General features: G+C 41.8%; 1 protein-coding gene across 4 annotated transcripts in view; it reads left to right on the top strand.

Annotated features, from left to right (window-relative positions):
- LOC137301874 (multiple C2 and transmembrane domain-containing protein 2-like) overlaps positions 1-19979 on the top strand; it is a 365811-nt gene that overhangs the window by 305001 nt on the left and 40831 nt on the right. For all 4 annotated transcript variants that reach the window (XM_067971577.1, XM_067971579.1, XM_067971578.1 and 1 more), the window contains one exon: positions 2583-2630. In XM_067971577.1, coding sequence (XP_067827678.1) covers positions 2583-2630 — 48 coding nt within the window. The remainder of the gene's footprint in view (positions 1-2582; positions 2631-19979) is intronic.

Here is a 19979-nt window from a genome sequence, read left to right as displayed (position 1 = left end):
CTTGGTCAGACTCCACCTGGAGTATAGCGTTCAGTTCTGGGCACCGCACCGCAGGAAGGATATATTGGCCTTAGAGGGGGCACAGCGCAGATAAACCAGAATGATACCGGGGCTTAGAGGGTTAAATGATGAGGACAGGTTGCATAAACTTGGATTGTATTCCGTTGAGTATCAAAGATCGATGGGTGATCTAATCGAGGTGTTTAAAATCTCAATCGGGTTTGATAGGGTCGATATGCAGTGACTCTTTCCTCTAGTGGTGGAATCAAGAACAAGGGGACATAATCTTAAAATTAAAGCTAGGCCATTCAGGAGGGAAATCAGGGAGCACTTTTTCACACAATGGGTAGTAATAATCTGGAACTCTGTCCCACAATTGGAGCTTTCAAGACTGAGAAAGATAGATTTTTGTTGGGTAAAGATATCAAGGGATGTGGTGCAAAGGTGGTTAAATGGAGTTGAGGTGCAGATCAGGCATGATCTAATTGAATGGTGGAAAAGGCTCGAGGGGCTGAATGGCCTACTCCTGTTCCTAATGTTCCTGTGGTATTACATCGTTCACAGAGCCATTTCACAGTGCAACCTATGTAATTTTCAATGATTTACAAAAATTGTATATTGAAATGTTTGTTGGATCAGCTATATAATTTGGGGGTTGAAATTCATTAGGTTAAATTTTCATCTTCATTCCGTTATGGGCAGGAGATCCACGCCAATGGATTACCGTCCAGGCGGTGAAGATGAAGATTTAGCCAATGTGTTTAGATTGAGGTGCTTTCTGTGCCAGCCTGGCCATTCCACAATGGCACATCAGATGATTGGAGTTACTTTTCTGAACAGCAGAATTTCCTCTTGGTTGCCGATTGTGCTTAAGGGAAGGTCAGTTTAATGTCTTTGTCCCAAATAACCGGTTAAAGGTGCAACTCAGATAACAAGCTGACATCATCCTGAAAGAATTTTGTTTGTGTGTAAATATAGGTTTGTGTTTGTGTATAACACAGTTGGATATGGGTACGGTGTACTGGACAGAGACGTGTTTATGGTTATCTTTAGGTTGAGGAGATGTAGTCCTTAGAGATAAGAGGGTTGGCTCATGTTGTAGCGAGCCAGGCCAAGATCTTGCTGTGTGTGGAAGAGCTGTCTCTACTTGCTGATGTGCCCGCCTCCCCCGACAGAATCTCCCTGTCTTGCCAGAACAGGAAAAGAGCTCATCGATCCAGTGAGAATATTAGCAAGGATCGTAACTCTCTCCACTTGCAATAGTGCAACCTCGAGGTGCTCTGGACTTTCTACACAGGAGTTATCCGGGAGATTTTGGCTTCATTAAGCTTGTGTGGTGTCCATATTTGAGGCTACAGTCCCGAAGAGTGAACTATCCAGAAGCAACACCTGAGGTTTGGAGAGCTGTGAGTCACTTACCTGCCTATAGGAATTTTGGAAATGTGGCTTTGAAGGCTGCAGAATTGCTGAACTGAGACCCTAGCAGGGATAGGCAGTAGAAACAGGATGTATGCTCATAATTATGTTTGCTTCTCTGGAGGGGGGTGGAAGGCTGGGGGGGGATGGAGGGGTTGTAGTGGGGTGGTGATGGATGAGAGAGGTTGGTGTGTGGGTACTTGCATTCACCCACAATCTATGGGATGGTTGACACCGGTTCATGCGCCCATCGTCCCACAACCCATGAAGGCTCTGTAGATTCTGCCCTTCACTGGCGGATGGGTGATTGAGAGATGGGGTTGGACAGACACATTGCTGAACATTTTGGTCCATTCTTGTGAAAGTGGTCAGGGTTCACCTCTGACCCACTTCCCTGCTTGCAGGACTTGACCCCAGAGATTAGGATCCCCCACTTCTGCCTCCCACCTACCCTTTAGTGGACAGGCTGATATGGTTTTTGCATTTGGTGGTGAAGGATTGTCTATGTGTTTGCCGCCCATCCCAACACCACTCTGTAGGTGATATTTGTTACGTGGAATGAATGTTCTGGAAAGGATTGGACAGCTATTGAGTGGGTGGACCTTTTTCCATGAGGTCTACTCAAGGGCAGTCCCACCCATAAATGCCATAGGACTTCTCTGTAGAGGGCGGGGCAGGCTAACGAGAGGGAAGATGGGAGCACAAACCCTTCCAGCCATCACAGGAACAGTAACTCCCTTTCCTCCCCCATGGCCACTGCCAACAAAAGATCCTCATCCTAACACTACTATATTAATATATACAGCAGTGCCATATAAGCAAAATGTGCCAACATTATAAACCAGTATCGGATTCTGTAATTAAACAAAAAACATCTAAGCAAGAGAGCTGTCGAAGGACTAACTTTCAAGGCAACCCCCAGTGGTAGATATGGTGAGCATGTAAGTGTCATCCACAGTTAAGTTGTTTGGTTTTGAGCACAATTTCTGCTGATAATGCAAAAATGCGATGTTCTCTCTTTCAGTGATTGAACACCGCTCTAAAGCTTCAAACCCTTTGTTTCAGTCGTGTGATAACCCAGAGTTAAAAGCGTTTAGCCAATATAAGATAAGAATTCCATTAAAAGCTAACTTGGTTCCTTTTTCTTCTTGTGATTGATTTGTCAGGAGGATGAATATGTGGATATTGATGATGATGATGATGAAGATGAAAAGGTAATGGACGACAAGTTTAATTATTTCTAAATAAAAAAAACCTTCATTTGTGGATGAAACATTTTAAGGTACTGTGTTTCTTTTCTTGAAAAGCCATTGCTGTGATTTTCTCTGTCACTGCCAATTCTTATTGTGTTCTACATAGTTCTCAAAACACTGGAATGATGAAGTTATTGGCAGCTAGTAACCTTGGCTCAAGTACATTAATATAAACTTAGCTGATACCATAGATAAGCAGCACTATGTTTAATATTAGAGGTCATCTCAAAATCTAATCTTTAAAATGAAACCCATCCTAAATAGATGGTTTAGATATCTTTTAGCAAGTATTTGAAATTTTAATTTGTAGTTGTGTCTGAAAGTGTTGCACAATCATATCCACATTCTACACCTTCCATTCACTGACGGCCTCTATTGCTCCCTATCTCTGTAACTTCCTCCAGCCTAAAACCTTCTGAGATCTCTGCGCGCCTCCAATTCTTGTCTCTTGCGCATCCCCGATTTTAATCGCTCCATCATTGGTGACCACGCCTTCAGCTGCCTCGGCCCTAAACTCTGGAATTCCCTCCCTAAACCTCTCCACCTCTCTCTCCTCCTTTAAGATGCTCTTTAAAACCTACCTCTTTGACCAAGCTTTTGGTCACCTATCCTAATATCTCCTTATGTGGCCCAGTGTCAAACTTTGATTGATAATGTTCCTGTGTAGCGCCTTGGGACGTTTTACTATGTTAACGGCACTATATAAATGCATATTTTGTTGTTAGCACTGGTATAATTTTGCCTTCTGCAGGAGCTAGAAATGGTTTAATACAGATGTAAACATCATAAGATCTTTCTGTCTATTTATGTAATAGAAATCCTTGAATTGGTAACACTATCATGGCACCAGTCCATTGAAGTCAATGGGTGACAAGTTAGCGGTAATATCTGCTATTCTTACTTCCTCCAGAGGTGGCGCTGCAACCTCTTTTTAAAAACCAAGTGACACGAACACCTGTTGTTTTTACTTGCTCCAGAGGTGGCGCTATAACCTCTCCCAGCCTGTTACATGGAATTTTACAGCACAGAAACAGACCATTTGGCCCAACGGGTCTATGCTAGTGTCTGTGCTCCACACGAGACTCCTCCCACCTTACTTCATCTCACCCTGTCAACATACCTACAAGTGTTTTTCTTAAATCCTTTTAATTGATTGGCTTCTCCACTAAGCTGAGAACTTGCTACTGGAAATAAGGTTTAAGACATTATAGAGACAAAAAAGTTATAACCTCGACAAGAAAATGATCAAACTTAAGAAAGAACTTGCATTTACACACCGCCTTTCACAACCACTGGAGGTCCCAAAGCATTTTACAGCCAATTAATTACATTTGAAATGTAGTCACTGTTATAATGTAGGATATGTGGCAGCCAATTTGCACACAGCAAGGTCCCACAAACAGCGAAGTGATAATAACCAGATAATCTGTTTTAGTGATATTGGTTGAGCATTCAATATTGGCTAGGACACCGGGAAGAACTCTCCTGCTGTTCTTCACAATAATGCCATGGGATCTTTTAGGTCCACCCGAGAGGGCCTAGGTTTAACGACATCCGAAAGACAACACCTCCAACAGTGCAGCACTCCCTCAGTACTGCACTGCAGTGTCAACCTACATTTTATGCTCAAGTCCCTGGAGTGGGACCTGAAACCACAGCCTTCTGACTCAAAGGTGAGAGTGCTACTGAACAATAGCATTTCTAACGGAGATTATGCTTGTCTGAGAAGCCATGTGCCTTGAATTCATGGGTGGGGTAAGGTTCCCCGAGCTATCACTGAACAACAATAACTTGCTTTTATATAGCACCTTGAATGTACAATTGACTGAAAGCATGGTCAAAAATATAGGTTTAGGAGCCTTGTAGACATAGGGAGAGAAGTAGCAAGGTGGAGGAGTTTAGGAAGAGAATTCTAGAGAATAGAGCTGAGATAGCTAAAGGACACAGTGATGGAGGGGAGAGAAGTAGGTCAAATTGCTGATAATCAGTGATGGGATATGGAGTAACATTGGGGGTGACATGGCTCATGAGCCCAAAGTGTTTTCAGAATTACTTGTTGGTTTATAGATAACTAATGTAAAATACCCCAATACTGCTCAGTTCAAATGATGTGGAGATGCCGGTGATGGATTGGGGTTGACAATTGTAAACAATTTTACAACACCAAGTTATAGTCCAGCAATTTTATTTTAAATTTAAACATAAACATTTACCTGAGGAAGGAGGAAGTCTCCGAAAGCTTGTGAATTTAAAATAAAATTGCTGGACTATAACTTGGTGTTGTAAAATTGTTTACAACAGTTCAAATGAAGTAAAGAGCAGGATGAAGTGGTGTGATTAGTGTAAGTAGAACTTCTTTGAAATTCACTCTCTCTTCCTTCTTTCAACTGTAAAGAGAATTTACATTGAAGAGGTCTGAGCCTATATGTTTACCACTCCTTAAAGTCTAATCTGACACAAGTGAATTTCCTTGGCCTGGCCCAGGCTCATTCTTTTGACATGAAATGAAATCTGGTTCGTAGCCCTTTAGCAGTCACTGCAGTGCATCTCCTATAGAAACACCACAGTATAACATTTAAATGACTTGCCATTAAAAACGCTGACCACACAGCAGATTCAAGTTATATTTTAGAAAATGTGAACTTGCTTTCTAATCCTAGAACAGCCATAATATTGAATGCTCATAAAAGCAAAGCGGAGGTTTATGAGGATTGAGTTCAAAGCCCCTTCTCCACTGTTGTCGTTCCAGCCTTTTTTTGTGGGTTGGGACTTGCAGTTAGAATGCAGTGACTCAGTCATACCCACATCAGCATTCAGTGGTGGAATTCCCAGCAACATTCACAAGTATTGAGTTATGTTTTCCTTGATCACCTATAAAGAAAGTTAATATCTGCATCGATCCCCCATCAGTTTACAGCTCCTCTATCAAAATGGAGATGATGTTTCAATTCAACTTTAGTTTACATCTGTCGGTCCTCCTCTGCCCCACATGTCTAGCCATTGATTGACTGTGAAAAAAATCATGTCTTAATGAAAAGAGTATTGTAGGGACAAATCCTAATGAGCAACAGTCAAGGCCATCCCAGATTAGTTGATCTACTAAACTGGTTTCAATTGCTTTGAACCACTATCAATTGGAAGATGGACCTTGCAACCCTCAGTTTACTATATAGGCTGGAAATGTATGGTATGTTAGGAACCAGTAGAGTTTAAAAGGTCGATTTGTTTTTTCTCAGTAGTTCTGTCATATTAAATACATGATATTAAAACACGAAAAAGTTACATCAAAGAAAAGGGTAATAGCTCCTTTGCTAAAGACTGCATCCATAATGGTTTGATAAGATCCTTCAAAAAAAAACTCTTGGGTTTTGGTTTCTATATGAACCAAGCCAAATTACTTAATCATGTTAATTGTCTCACTGACTTTTCAAAGCTTGTTTCATCAAACTCTGATTTTCTGCAAGCGTCAAAAGATGCTATGCCAGCTGGTAAGGCAGTGAGAGTTAAAGAATAATCAAAAACCGCAGAACGAGTAAATCAAAACCCAAAGTGGTCCAGAATAGCTCAGCATGCAATACCTTTTGAAACACAGTGTTCCAGTGTTAGTAATATTTGACGGGGTGGGGGGGGAAAGTTCTTAAAGGAGATAACAATGATTGAGGAGAGGATTGCGGAAAGCTCACAGACACTCAGTGCAGGAAATTGGAGCCAAACGTAAACTTCATTCAGTTGTGTTATGTTTGGTAATTAGCTCTCATGAATACAAAAAAAGTTAGCTGTGTCTGCATTACAAATACTAAGCACACATTTCCAAAAATGTTCCTCTTGTATTTTGTGACACAGCGCAGGAGGCTAATGCCTTTTTGCTTTTCCTAAAAGAAGAAATGTGTTTTATTAAATCTAAAGATAGAGCCCTTCTGGCATACTTTATACATAGCAGATGCCATTTCTGGCTTTTTTAATCAGTCCTTGAGGGGGAGACTGTTTACCATTTATAAACATACTGTTTAATACAAAAACAAAAGGCCAACACAAATCCCATTTGCCTAAACTTTGAATCTAAAATGACGCACTGTTTAATTACCAAAATTCCAAAAAACTGTCTCAACATTATGCAAAAGATAAAAGTTCATTTATTCCCACTGGCCTTTCGTCAATGCATATTTTTCTCATGGAATTTCTTTACATTTCCTTTAAAGAAAGCCAGGCTGCAGTCATGGAGCTGTTTTCTGTCAGCTTTGAACTGTCAGAGCTTGCATTTCTGTACAATTAGATCACCAAGGCATCTCCATCCCAGAAAAACTGAAGTCGCCACGGTTTTCTCAGTTACATTGCCAAACCAATTCTGCGTAACCACTTCACCCCTAAAGCCTCACATCCAGAAATCTCGGCAGCAGTGCCCGAACTGAAGTCGGCGCAGAGTTCTGAGGCGCCCGGAATGGTTGTACAGCACCTTACTTACCAAAGTCAGCCCAGGAAAATGTTATTAGTCAGCACGTGACTTGCACTGGCTAGCATCTCCCCAATGAAACCGTGAAGATTCTGCAGTGTTGAAATGAAAGCTGAAAGAGTGACCTTGAAAATGAAAATGAATAAAGTCTTCATCTGAAAATGGCAGCAATACGAAATATAAAAAATCAACAATGATTTAGTTACTAATTAGTATTTTGTTTTGAAGTGCTGCCTAATTTCTAATGGGGACAGTAATACTAAACAATATTTGCTGTACAGTTAACCTCTATTAAGGCGCAGTCCCTACAGCATGATCTGGGTTCTAATTTGCTATTTTTATGCTTCTGATTTTTTTCTTTGATGCTCCCGGCACGATGTAATCCATTGGGGTATAAGTACTGTGTTGACATGGATTGGGGATTTGAGAAGTGTCTTAGTCGTATCAGATTTTAAAGCAGTATTTTCCTAAAATCATTTCATTATCCAATGCAAACCGGCTTTTTCAACGGAGGGAAAGTCAGGGCTGGCAACACAAAGGAAGTAACAGGGGTTTAGAAGGCTCGTCGACCATTGCAGTGGCAGCAGGAAGAGACAAGTGGGGGGGAGGGGGACTGTTATGAAAAGTGACAGACAGGTCTTCAGTCTTGCAGAGAGGCCGAGGGCGATGAGGCAGAGGTCGGGTAAAGACAGCCAGCCAGGGAAGAATAGTTCTGGTGTCTTCCACTGAGACAAGCTGAAAGCTATTGAGATGGGGGCTGGGCAGAGAGGGAGACTCAGTGAAGAGTAGGTGATGCCGTGACCAATCAGACAAGCTGAGAGCCATGAGAGAGGGAGGTCAGGCAAGGAAGAGCAGAAGACGCTGGGGCAGATTAGACAAGAAAGCTATGAGAGAGAGGTTAGACAGAAAGAAACAGACTGGTCCTGATGTTTTATACTTCACTAGCAGACAAGCTGAAAGCCATGAGAGCAGGGCTGGAGTCAAAGTCCATTATTTACTGAGGCACATTTGCTCCCTTCCCTTTCCCTATCTTTCTATGTAAATGCTACACTGTAATAATGCATAGTTTAATGCTTAGAGCTGTGCTCTCAGCCCGCTCAAACTACCACACAGCCAATCAGGGACACAGCAAGAAATGATCAAAACCAGGGGTCCCCAGACCATAGGTCCAGGAATATTGGTGTCAGTTGCGGTGGAATCCTATGTAAGGCCTTTCCCCCACATTTCATTCTTGCATATTCCAGAGGGATGTGGTGATGTGATAAGGCAAACTGTGGCCCAGCAATTAAGCTGTTGCCCTCTACTATGTGCCCACAAATTTCTCCAACCAATCATTGATTTCCTTTGTCTATTCCTTTACAATGTAAAATGTTTCATCAGAATGCTTGTGGCAGCGGTTTAAATGCGCCATGGAATCATGCTTCCTTGAAACTACAGTGCTTGTGGCAGTAATGTCATGGGTACTCTGCAGAATCAGAAAATTCTTTTCCACTATAGTGCTGTACAGTCTTTGTGACAGCGTCACAGTCTATCTACGGAGCTCTCTTCCTTTCCGTGACTGGAAAGGATCTCTTAACTAGCAGAGACTTTCTACTATACAGGATAGGGTAAGTCCACATCCCAACAGTCTTTCTTCCTTTGGTTCCTTTGACCAGAGGAGAAGGAAGCACCATCAACAAGTAACATTGGCAGCCATTCCAGTGAACAGATCTACAGAGGTTCAGGTAGGGTGGCTGAGATTAGAATGGAGGCAATTGTAGCTTGATAGCATATCAAACTCAAAATCATCGCTACTGTGGTAGGATCTTGTCATATGCTTATTAATGTACTCTAGAAATACAAAAAGTTATAACATAAGCTAGCAGGCAGACCCAACGACAATAACTTGCATTTATAAAGCACCTTTAACGTAGTAAAACGTCCCAAGGCGCTTCACAGGAGCGTTATCAGACAAAATTTATCACCAAGCCAAAGAATCTGTAATTTTCTCATTCTTTTGAGCTTTGTTTCCCTTTTACTGATTTTCTGTTGCAGTTCCTTCTCCTGCTTCATTTATTTGTTTACTTACTATTCATCTCCCTCGTCCCTTCATGTTCTTTAGCACAGTTATGTGCTCACTCCAATTCTTGCTGCATTCTTCAAGCTGCCCCCTATGCCTCACCACCCCCACCCCTCCCCCCCCCCTTCCCTGCCCATCCTGTGCACACAGGTATGTATGGGACATTTTAACTACCCTCCATGAAGGGAAATTGAACAAGGATTAAGGGCCAAATTTTGTGTGGGTTAATGTGGTCACAAAGCTTGGCTTCAGTGTGCTGTATTGCACAATGTTTGAAATGATACTGCTGCTCCTCACACAGCTCTGTCAAGTCTCACCAATCTGAATGAAAATATCGTAAGGTTCTTTTTAAACATTAAATGAAATAGTAAATTCGGCGATAACTATACTTGGTACTCCTGTCCACCTTTAAGATGCTTCTTAAAACCTACCAAACCCTCCCTAATATCTCCTCCTTTGGCTTGGTGTCAAATTTTGTCTGATAATGCTCCTGTGAAGTGCCTTGGGACGTTTTGCTATGTTAAAAGCGCTATATAAATGCAAGTTATTGTTATTGGGTCTGCAGCTTATGTTATAACTTTTTGTATTTCTAGAGTACATTAATAAGCATATGACAAGATCCTGCCACAGTAGCGATGATTTTGAGTTTGATATGCTATCAAGCTACAATTGCCTCCATTCTAATCTCAGCCACCCTACCTGAACCTCTGTATATCTGTTCACTGGAATGGCTGCCAATGTTACTTGTTGATGCTGCTTCCTTCTCCTCTGGTCGAAGGAACCAAAGGAAGGAAGACTGTTGGAATGCGGACTTACCCTATCCTGTATAGTATCAGTAGAAAGTCTCTGCTAGTTAAGAGATCCTTTCCAGTCACGGAAAGGAAGAGAGCTCCGTAGATAGACTGTGACGCTGTCACAAAGACTGTACATCACCATAGTAGAAAAGAAACCTGATTCTGCAGAGTACCTATGACATTACTGCCACAAGCACTGTACAGTACTGTAGTTTCAAGGAAGCATGATTCCATGGTGCATTTTAACACCGCTGCCACAAGCATTCTGATGAAACATTTTACATTGTAAAAACTATCTAGACAGATTAATCTTTTTATAATTCATTTCTGTACAGCATTTTCTTTGACCTCCAAAGGGAGAAAAACATAATCCTTTTTGATTTCCCTGTTTCAACACATGCTTAGCAATGCTTGTATAGTCAGTGGGACCCATGGTTGGACATAGCATTGCCTTCATTACAACACATTGCTTGTTTTTTGATGGTATATTATACCAGTAATTTAATGCTCCTGTGAAGAAATATGTGCATAAAAGAAAGCATACAACCAACTTAAAAAATCTGATCTTGATTGTGACTGTTAACTGGAGTCCTAGTTTCATGCTGCTTCTTTTATTAAACTCGATTTAAGAACTCAAATCACATCATGTCGAGCCTGGCTTTCATTTTGTGTCCCTTTATTCACACAAAACGATTGTATCCTGTAGCGAGCTTTTAATTTGGACACTTCCAAACATGGGGCTGATTGGAAATGCTTTAAATGTCCCGTCGCGAGTTTTTTCAGATTGGGTTAAGAAACACGGTATCATTTTCAAAGCGTTAGTCCCTAAGTTATCGACAGTATAAGGAAATGATTATTTTATCTTCAAGCAAGGCAAAGCTTCATCACGTTAAGGCCATTGTTAGGAGGCAAAGGGAGCAACAATTAAATTAATATATTGAGACAGCTAGAAATCGTTTGTAAAAGCAGGGTGTTAGAATAAAATGAACAGTGTAGGGGCATATAGAAGAGAGCAAGAGAAGTAGTACTGGAGTATGGCTGCATTACTTTTTAGTATGAACTTGCTTTTTCACTCATTGCATAAAATATATAGACTTGCATTTATATAGTGCCTTTCATGACCTCAGGATGCTCCAAAGTGCTTTACAGCCAATGAAGTACTTTTGAAGTATAGTCACTGTTGTAATGTAGGAAATGCGGAAGCCAATTTGCGCACAGCAAGATCCCACAAACAGCAATCTGGTAATGATCAGATCATCTGCTTTTAGTGATGTTGGTTGAGGGATAAATATTGGCCAGGACAGCTGGGAGAACTCCCCTGCTGTTCTTCGAATAGTGCCACGGGATTATTTACGTCCGCCTCGGTTTAATGTCTCACCTCCGACCGTGCAGTACTCCCTCAGTACTGGAAATAAACAAAATGAGGAGTTTGTGCAGCTTCTGAAGTCAGGGGGAGGTATATGACACAGTGTGAGCCTTTTTCTGCTTCAACAGTGTTCCTCCGCCATCAATGCTTCTGTCAAATATAGCAGCCCATCCATGTAGCTGGGATTTAAAATGATAAATAATCCATAAATTTTGTTTAACCTAATGTTGGTACCTGCTAGCTGATAAGGTCCACTCTCACACTGTACAATAAAATAACGCAGAGGAAACATCTTTTGATTCTGGTAGAACACAGCAAAAAGCTTTTATTACCAAATAAGTCTATTCCTTGAGTCTTTTTCCATGGTAACTGTTGCATTTTTAAACAAATAACTTTGATCTCTCAGTTCTTATTTCCTCCCTTTTTGTTCTGGACAATGTCTTCTTTTAGTTATGATTTCCTTCATCTCTCCCCTGTTATTTCAGCAGCAGTTCTTAATGTACCTTTCAATACTTCATCTGCAAATTGAGTTTCCATATATAACCGTTATATAACCATTCTCTGCTGCATTATAAGGCACAGATTCTTATCTTCCTTTATTACGCAATGTTATCACTTTCTAGCTGTCTTTCTTTTAAACCTATTTGATTATTTTTGCATTCTTCCAAGCTTACTACTCAATTTTTAATAGTAAGCCTTTTTTAACCTGTAGTTATCTCTTCTCTTTGTTTGTTCTAATTCCCTTTTTATGAAGCCTGACTTTGTAGAGGGAGTTTTACTCTGTATCTAACCCGTGCTGTACCTGCCCTGGGAGAGTTTGATGGGACAGTGTAGAGGGAGCTTTACTCTGTATCTAACCCGTGCTGTACCTGCCCTGTGAGAGTTTGATGGGACAGTGTAGAGGGAGCTTTACTCTGTATCTAACCTGTGCTGTACCTGCCCTGTGAGAGTTTGATGGGACAGTGTAGAGGGAGCTTTACTCTGTATCTAACCCATGCTGTACCTGCCCTGGGAGAGTTTGATGGGACAGTGTAGAGGGAGCTTTACTCTGTATCTAACCCGTGCTGTACTTGCCCTGTGAGAGTTTGATGGGACAGTTTAGAGGGAGCTTTACTCTGTATCTAACCCATGCTGTACCTGACCTGGGAGAGTTTGATGGGACAGTTTAGAGGGAGCTTTACTCTGTATCTAACCCGTGCTGTACCTGCCCTGTGAGAGTTTGATGGGACAATTTAGAGGGAGCTTTACTCTGTATCTAACCCGTGCTGTACCTGTCCTGGAAGTGTTTGATGGGACAGTGTAGAGGGAGCTTTACAATGTATCTAACCCGTGCTGTACCTGTCCTGGGAGTGTTTTATGAGGCAGTGTAGAGGGAGCTTTACTCTGTCTCTAACCCGTGCTGTACCCGTCCTGGGAGTGTTTGATGAGGCTGTGTAGAGGGAGCTGTGCTCTGACTTTAATAGAGTTTTGAATTTCTTCTCTAATTCTGCTTTCTTTTTTCCCTTCTTTCTGTGTTCTGCTGGATCTTAGCCACTCATCCTTAATTCCCACAACTCTTATCAATCGACCACTCCTTCCTCACCACCCGCACCCCCCCCCACCACCACCCACTGTGTTCATTTTACCCCCAGGCTAATCTGTGCCCTGATATTTTGAACTTGCTTTTTATCCCTGATATACAAGAGCTCTCGGGACGCATTTACACCACTGACATTGTAAATGCAGTCGGAACATTCCAGTACAAGCACGCTGTCTCAGTCGTGCCGTGCTGTACTGTCCTGGCAGGAATGAGGCTAGCACAAGGTCTCACAGTAGATTGACTTCGCATTATGTTGGTTCCAGTCTAACACAAGGAGCCAACAGACTCCAGTGCACATTCCAATGTTGCACGACGATGATGCACGCCAGCAGTGTAAAAGTGACGCATTCTGTTTACTAACCAGTGTGGTTCTGACTGTGGTGCATGACTTTACATGATGCAGCTGCCTTTAAGGGGAAGCTAGATAAGTACATGAGGGAAAAAGGAATAGAAGGACATGCTGATAGGGTTAGTTGAAGTAGGGTAGGAGGAAGCTCATGTGACATATAGACACCAGCATCGAGTAGTTGGGCCGAATGGCCCGTTTCTGTGCTGTAAATTCTATGTAAAGTCGGGTCACAAAATATGGATCGTTTTACTGCCTCTGACCAGTTGCACAGCAGGTATGTAATCACATATGCGACTCGTTCATTCAGCATTGTGTATGGTCCCAATTCCACAGAGAACTGGAACCTCCTGGGTATCTGGTCAATTTAACATGGGTTGATGTTGGATTTCTGCAAGGTCTTGAATTTTTAAAAAATAATTGATTTTTCCCTTTCCTAGCTCGGGGACATTAAAGCTAATTGTAGAGCTCTCTCCTTTGCCACCTTAGGTGAGATTGGCTAACTCAACGCAGACCACGCATCAAACCTTGGTGATTTCTGGTCTGTATGGTACAGTCCCCACATCGCCTGCTCCATTTATTCACTGAGGCATTCGGGCACAACTTAAGCAAATACAACATTTCCCTTCTACTCATTTCATCAGTTAATTTTGTAATCTGTTAGCAGTATACACAAGGGCTTCTGTTTCTTTTACCTTTGAAAACAGCCTGGCCATAAAGCACTTTGATAGTCCTTTGCAAATAGACAGAAATGATTAATGGTAGTTATTCACTTAAGCAGAGAGAGACTTGCATAGACTGGAATTAGTGACCCATTTGGTATTACAGTTGGTGGCCTTAATACTTACTGGCTGCAAGACTATTTATAATATTGCAGAAGGATAGTTTTTAATCTTCATTCTTGTAGGACATATAGATGCAAATAAGGTGGCCAGTTCTTAAGTGGACAATTGATGTCCACTTTAGAATTGAATTGTTAGTGTGCTCATTGCTTTGATTTTTACTTTGAAAGCATCGATATCCAAAAGTATGGTAGTAAGTTCAAGACAATAAAATTAACTGTGAATCATTACCTACATAGACTCTGATTTATAAGGAATTTAAGTAATAAATCATGTTTGATTTTTTCCAAAAGTTTTTCTCTCTCCAGAATGTTAAACGTTTTTGGGAGCAAAGCATTAAAGAAAGAAGCCTCGTTCCTATGGTTTTTAAATGCTGGTTGTTTGAAGTATTCCCAAGCTACCTGAGGCCAGTGTCTTTTTGCTTGGCTTGCAATTATCTCTAACCTATTTTCCACTCGAGTTCCCTAATAAAACTCGGAATGCCACAGATTTGGAGGAGCTGGGCTTGTTAAATACATGGTGGCATTTTACAAAAGCTTTGGAGTGTCTCTACGGTCCTGGAAATGTTAACAGCTGAGTGTTACCCTAGATTGTTATAATATCTGGTCTAATTTGTTGTGAGGTGACTCATGCTCACTTAGGGCTAAGCGGCCTGTTCATCGACGTGTTTTCCCATAGGGTAGAAGATAGTGTCTTGAGAAAGGGTTACTTTGGACTGCGGAGAGGAAGCCTGTTGGTCTTGACTGCCCCTAGCACAAACCTAAAATGAAGCTTGATTGTTTCAATTCACAGGTATCAAAGTGCCTCATTCTACCCAATGCAACATTGTATATCTCACTTTAACAATTTTGGTTTGCCACCTTTTATGTGTTTTCAATCTCCCCAGTTACTCTGCCTGTGTAAAAATTTAATCATCTTGATTTCTTCGCATAAAATGACACTGACTTTTAAATATTTGATCTTGGGATGTGGGTGGCCCTGGCAACGCCGCACTTATTTTCCATCCCCAGTTGCCCTCAGAAGGTGGTGGTGAGCCGCAGCCTTGACCTGCTGCCATCTTATGCTTGATGATCCTCCCACAGTGCTGTTAGGTAGGGAGTTCCAGGATATTGACCCAATAACGATGAAGGAACACTGACAGAAACAATGAAACATAGAAACATAGAAAGTAGGAGCAGGAGTAGGCCATTCAGCCCTTCGAACCTGCTCAGCAATTCAATATGATCATGGCTGATCCTCTATCTCAATACCATATTCCCGCTCTCTCCCCATACCCCTTGATGCCGTTTGTGTCTAGAAATCTGTCTAGCTCCTTCGTAAATATATTCAGTGACTTGGCCTTCACAGCCTTCTGTGGTAGAGAATTCCACAGGTTCACCACCATTTGAGTGAAGAAATTTCTCCTCATCTCAGTCCCAAATGTCCTACCTGTATCCTGAGACTGTGACCCCTTGTTCTAGACCCCCCCCCCAGCCAGGGGAAACATCCTCCCTGCATCCAGTCTGTGTAGCCCTATCAGAAATGTATGCGTTTCAATGAGATCCCCTCTCATTCTTCTAAACTCGAGTGAATACAGGCCTAGTCGACCCAATCTCTCCTCCTACGACAGTCCTGCCATCCCAGAAATTAGTCTGATGAACCTTCGCTGCACTCCCTCTATGACAAGTATAATATTTCTTTGGTAAGGAGACCAGAACTGCACACAATACTCCAGGTGTGGTCTCACCAAGGCCCTGTATAACTGCAGTAAGACATCCTTGCTCCTGTACTCAAATCCTCTAGCAATGAAGCCCAACATACCATTTGCCTTCCCAACTGCTTGCTGCACCTGCATGTGATGTATGTCTAAGTCAGGATAGTGTGTGGCTTGCAGGGAAACCTGGAGATGATGGTGTTCCCATGACATTGCTGCTCTTGTTCTTCTCGGTGGTAGAGATTGCAGGGCCGGGAAGTTTTATCAAAGTGTTGTTCAAAGGTGGTATTAAATTGGATATAAACAACCAGGTGAGAGTCAATGTTTCCACATGATTTGAACTAAGCCAGGATTTAAATGAAGCTAAAAAATAATTGTCCTCACTGCTACGACTGTATAAAAGCACTTGCTTAATAATATCCAGCATAGTTCGAGAATTCTAACTTTAACTATAGGCCCCAGCATTGCTGTTTCTGAACTCTCACTAACCTCCTTATACAAAGAATGTGACCGATCTTTTACCATATCCTTGACTTCTCTGGTCATTGCTTCCACCTTGAGTTTCAGTTGCCGATTGTTTCAGACTTTTGCTGACTTATGATACAGAGCCCCAGCAACAGACTCTAGACTTTTCCCCAATACACACTACTGACTTTCTCTGACCAATATTTTATTTGTCAATCAATGCATAGCCAGCCTTTATGGTTAATAGATGATGAAGACCCTCATACTTATGCTCCAACAGAGGAAGATACACGGCTATGGGAAGAGAGCAGGGTGATGGGATTAGCATTGGATTGCTCTGGCAAAGAGCTGGCCTCCTGCTGTGCTGTAAATGTCCATAATTGCCATTTTGTTCTGAATGATTATTCTACCATAATTTTACCAAGTAAGAGAAAGCTTAAGAACAGTGCACAGTAACCAAAATCTGAAATAGTTTATAAACCGCAGCTTAGTAAGATTAAATTGAGTAATTATGGATCTTTGTTCTTTAAAATCTATGTAGGTGTTACAGCAAAAGGTATAGGGCACATCAGGCTGTAAATCAAACTGTCTTGCTTTAGTATTTGTCTTCTCCTGAACAGGTTGATTTTATGATTCGTGTTTGCTAAAATGAAAACAAAATAAAGCATACATTTACTATCTGATTAATTGAATTTAAACAGTCGGTTAAGGAACACTTAGAAAGCGGGTTATTTATATCTTTTAACTGGTAAGAATTACATGCTGTTTTTCAATCCAATACGTTATCTGAGTTGAAAATTATTTGGAGAACCAATTAAAATATATATTTGCAAGGTCAGAGCTGGGTTAATGTTCTAAAAATCATTGCATAACTTGTAGATTTCATATAAAAGTACACATTGGCTTTATAAAGATGAATCTAAGATTAAACGATACCACCGTAGTCTTTATGACCAGAAAATATATTTTACTTTCTATATATTGGAATGGTTGGGTTTATATCCACTCTGACTAGTTTTGGTACTCAGTAGTCCAGTACCACTGGGAAAAAGTTAAGGGGGCAAATACCTTCCTATCAGAGGGAGATGGATGCCAATGTTCTGCGGCAGTCTGGTGGGGTTGGGTGGGCGGGGAGGGGGGGTGGATATCTGAACTCAACTGAATAGACTTTCCTCTTTGGGCTCTTGCTGTGCTCATGACAAGCACAGAGTTTCGGAGGTGGGCTGCACCTGTAACACAAGAGGTGCATCCATTGTTCCTTGCCCTGGGCCACATGCGATCTGAGCGTAGAAACAGGAGTGCAGCTGCAGGCCTGTACTCCTGGCTGCCAGTACCAGGGGGGCTTTATGATCGTGGCAGGGGCATGGAAACTGGTAAAATGTTACTGGCCTCATCAATCTGGAGCTGCTCTCGGATACCCGCAGTCCAGTGAGGGCCCTGGCAGAAGCCCCAATGACCCTCTGCTTGGGCACACAATAGGCCAACGAGGGGGAAAATGAGGTGAGAGGCCGTGAATGCCCCCTCTTGCCTCTGATGAATGCTTACACTGGTTACGCTATATAAATGCAAGTTTGCTCTTTTCTTTCTTAACTTGCGCTGCATAACGCATTATTTGCTATGCAAAATATATGTGGTAGAGAAGCAGTCAACATTCTATAGGTATTTTCTTTGGGAAATTATGATTTTGAAGACCGAACTTGCATTTGAAATACATTCCAAAATAGGCCACCTTGCAGCTGTCCTTCACATGTACATTGTCATTCACTTCTAAACTGCAAATTAATGGGCTGGAGGCAGGGACAGTAGTCATATGTCAGGCACTGCCAGTTATCTCTGCTCTGCCATGACCAGCTCAATAATAATAAATGGGATATAAAAGGCAGACGTGGGGCTAATGGAAAATCTGGGATCCCTGAACAACTCAAACAGAAAGTTTGGGACTAAAGAAAGTGTTTTAGTGGGACATAACACCAAGAAAGAGCCCAATGAATACGTCAATTAATATAATAAGAACTTTTATTACCTCCAAGGCTGCTTACTCCTCTTCAGTGTAAAAGCGTGTCAACAAGTAGAAAGTGGGATGAAGTAGGGTGGGAGGAGACGCGTGTAGAACATAAACGCTGGCATAGACCAGTTGGGCCGAATGACCTGTTTCCATGCTGTAAATTCTATGTAAAAGTGATGGCCTAACTTCACTATTGCCACAGGATTACTCTGCCTGCCACCCATAAGGGGCAGACAGCTTTTTTTTCATATTTTTTCACTGCCTGATAGCATTCAGTGACCTTGGATTCTGGACCTCATTGCAGGAGAGGTGGAGAAGACGGCCTCTGCACATGGATCGTCAAACCATCCTCTTGCTTTGCTCTTCAGTTCTCTAATAAAATTAGGAGGGAAAGTTAATCTGGCCATCAGTGATACTGACAGGATTGCATCTTTAACCCTAGTCAAAGGGTTTCAACATTGTGATATCTATTTTCAGAGATGAATGGGCATTATCTGTCAGCGAGGACAGAACTCTTCAGCTCTCTGATCTTCAAAGAAACTGCTGTGACAAACCTAAAAATGTATTAATACTGCTTATTTTTAGCAAGCATGGAGTGCATGAGTTATCTGTTCCTGGTACTTCAAATTTGACATTACCATCCGACACTGCAAACTCTGCTCTCCACATCCTGAGTGCCATCTCTGAGGTGGCACTTCCTCCTCAGCTGTCAAGTGATGCTAACTATTAATACTAAAATCTCCCTGCTAGGCTCCTCTCCCCATGCCAGCACTGCCTGGGACCTCGTTGCCCGTGCACTAACTGGCACCAGCCCTTCCTCCTCGCTTTTCACATCTACCTGAAAAACATCCTTCTCCGATCAATTTCAGTTGTGTAAGATGTGGATTTCCTCAGACAAACTTCTGAAGATTTTTTTTTTAGATTTCTGCTGGCATTTCCAGGTCTCAAAATGACCTAGACTCATCAATTTAAGTCTTCACCATAATCATAATTGGTCAAAAATATCCTTTCAGGGATGAAAGTAGCTTCTGCATCTCAGACTGGACCCCCCCAGTGTTCACAGAAAGGTACCACAGCTTAGCACACTGTTTGAAGCCTATTGACAATGGTCCCCTCCTACTTGTACATGTCAGTCTTGACTCAGTGCTAGCACTCTCATCTTTAATTTAGAAACTCATGCATTCAAGCCCCACATCAGATACTTGAGCGCATAATCTAAGCTGACACTTCAGTTGGAAGTGCTGTCTTTCGGATGAGACATTAAACCAAGGTCGTATCTGCTCTCTCAGGTGGACGTAAAGGATCCCAAGGCACGATTTGAAGAAGAGCAAGGGAGTTCTCCCGGTGTCGTGGCCAACATTTATCCCTCAACCGACATCACTAAAAACAGATTGTCTGGTCATTTATCTCTTTGTTGTTTGTGGGACCTTGCTGCGTACAAATTAGCTGCCCTGTTTGCCTACATTACAACAGTGACTATACTTCAAAAGTATTTAATTGGTTGTGAAGCATTTTGGGATATCCTGAAGTGATGAAAAGCGCAATCCCATCTTTTTTGGGGTATCTAGATCTGGAGAATCTATTGTGATCCTGATCTTAGTTTGGAGCCAATTACCAATAGCCCCTCGCTATCTCAAAGGCAGTTTTATACGGGTTCCCACTCTGGTGCTGTGTGATCTCAGCCAAACAATCCTATTGACATAGTACAGTT

This window comes from Heptranchias perlo, chromosome 34 (assembly GCF_035084215.1).
Source record: "Heptranchias perlo isolate sHepPer1 chromosome 34, sHepPer1.hap1, whole genome shotgun sequence".
Lineage (NCBI taxonomy): Eukaryota > Metazoa > Chordata > Chondrichthyes > Hexanchiformes > Hexanchidae > Heptranchias > Heptranchias perlo.
Note: the sequence above shows the minus strand (reverse complement) of the source record. Positions and strands in the feature narration are given on the sequence as shown.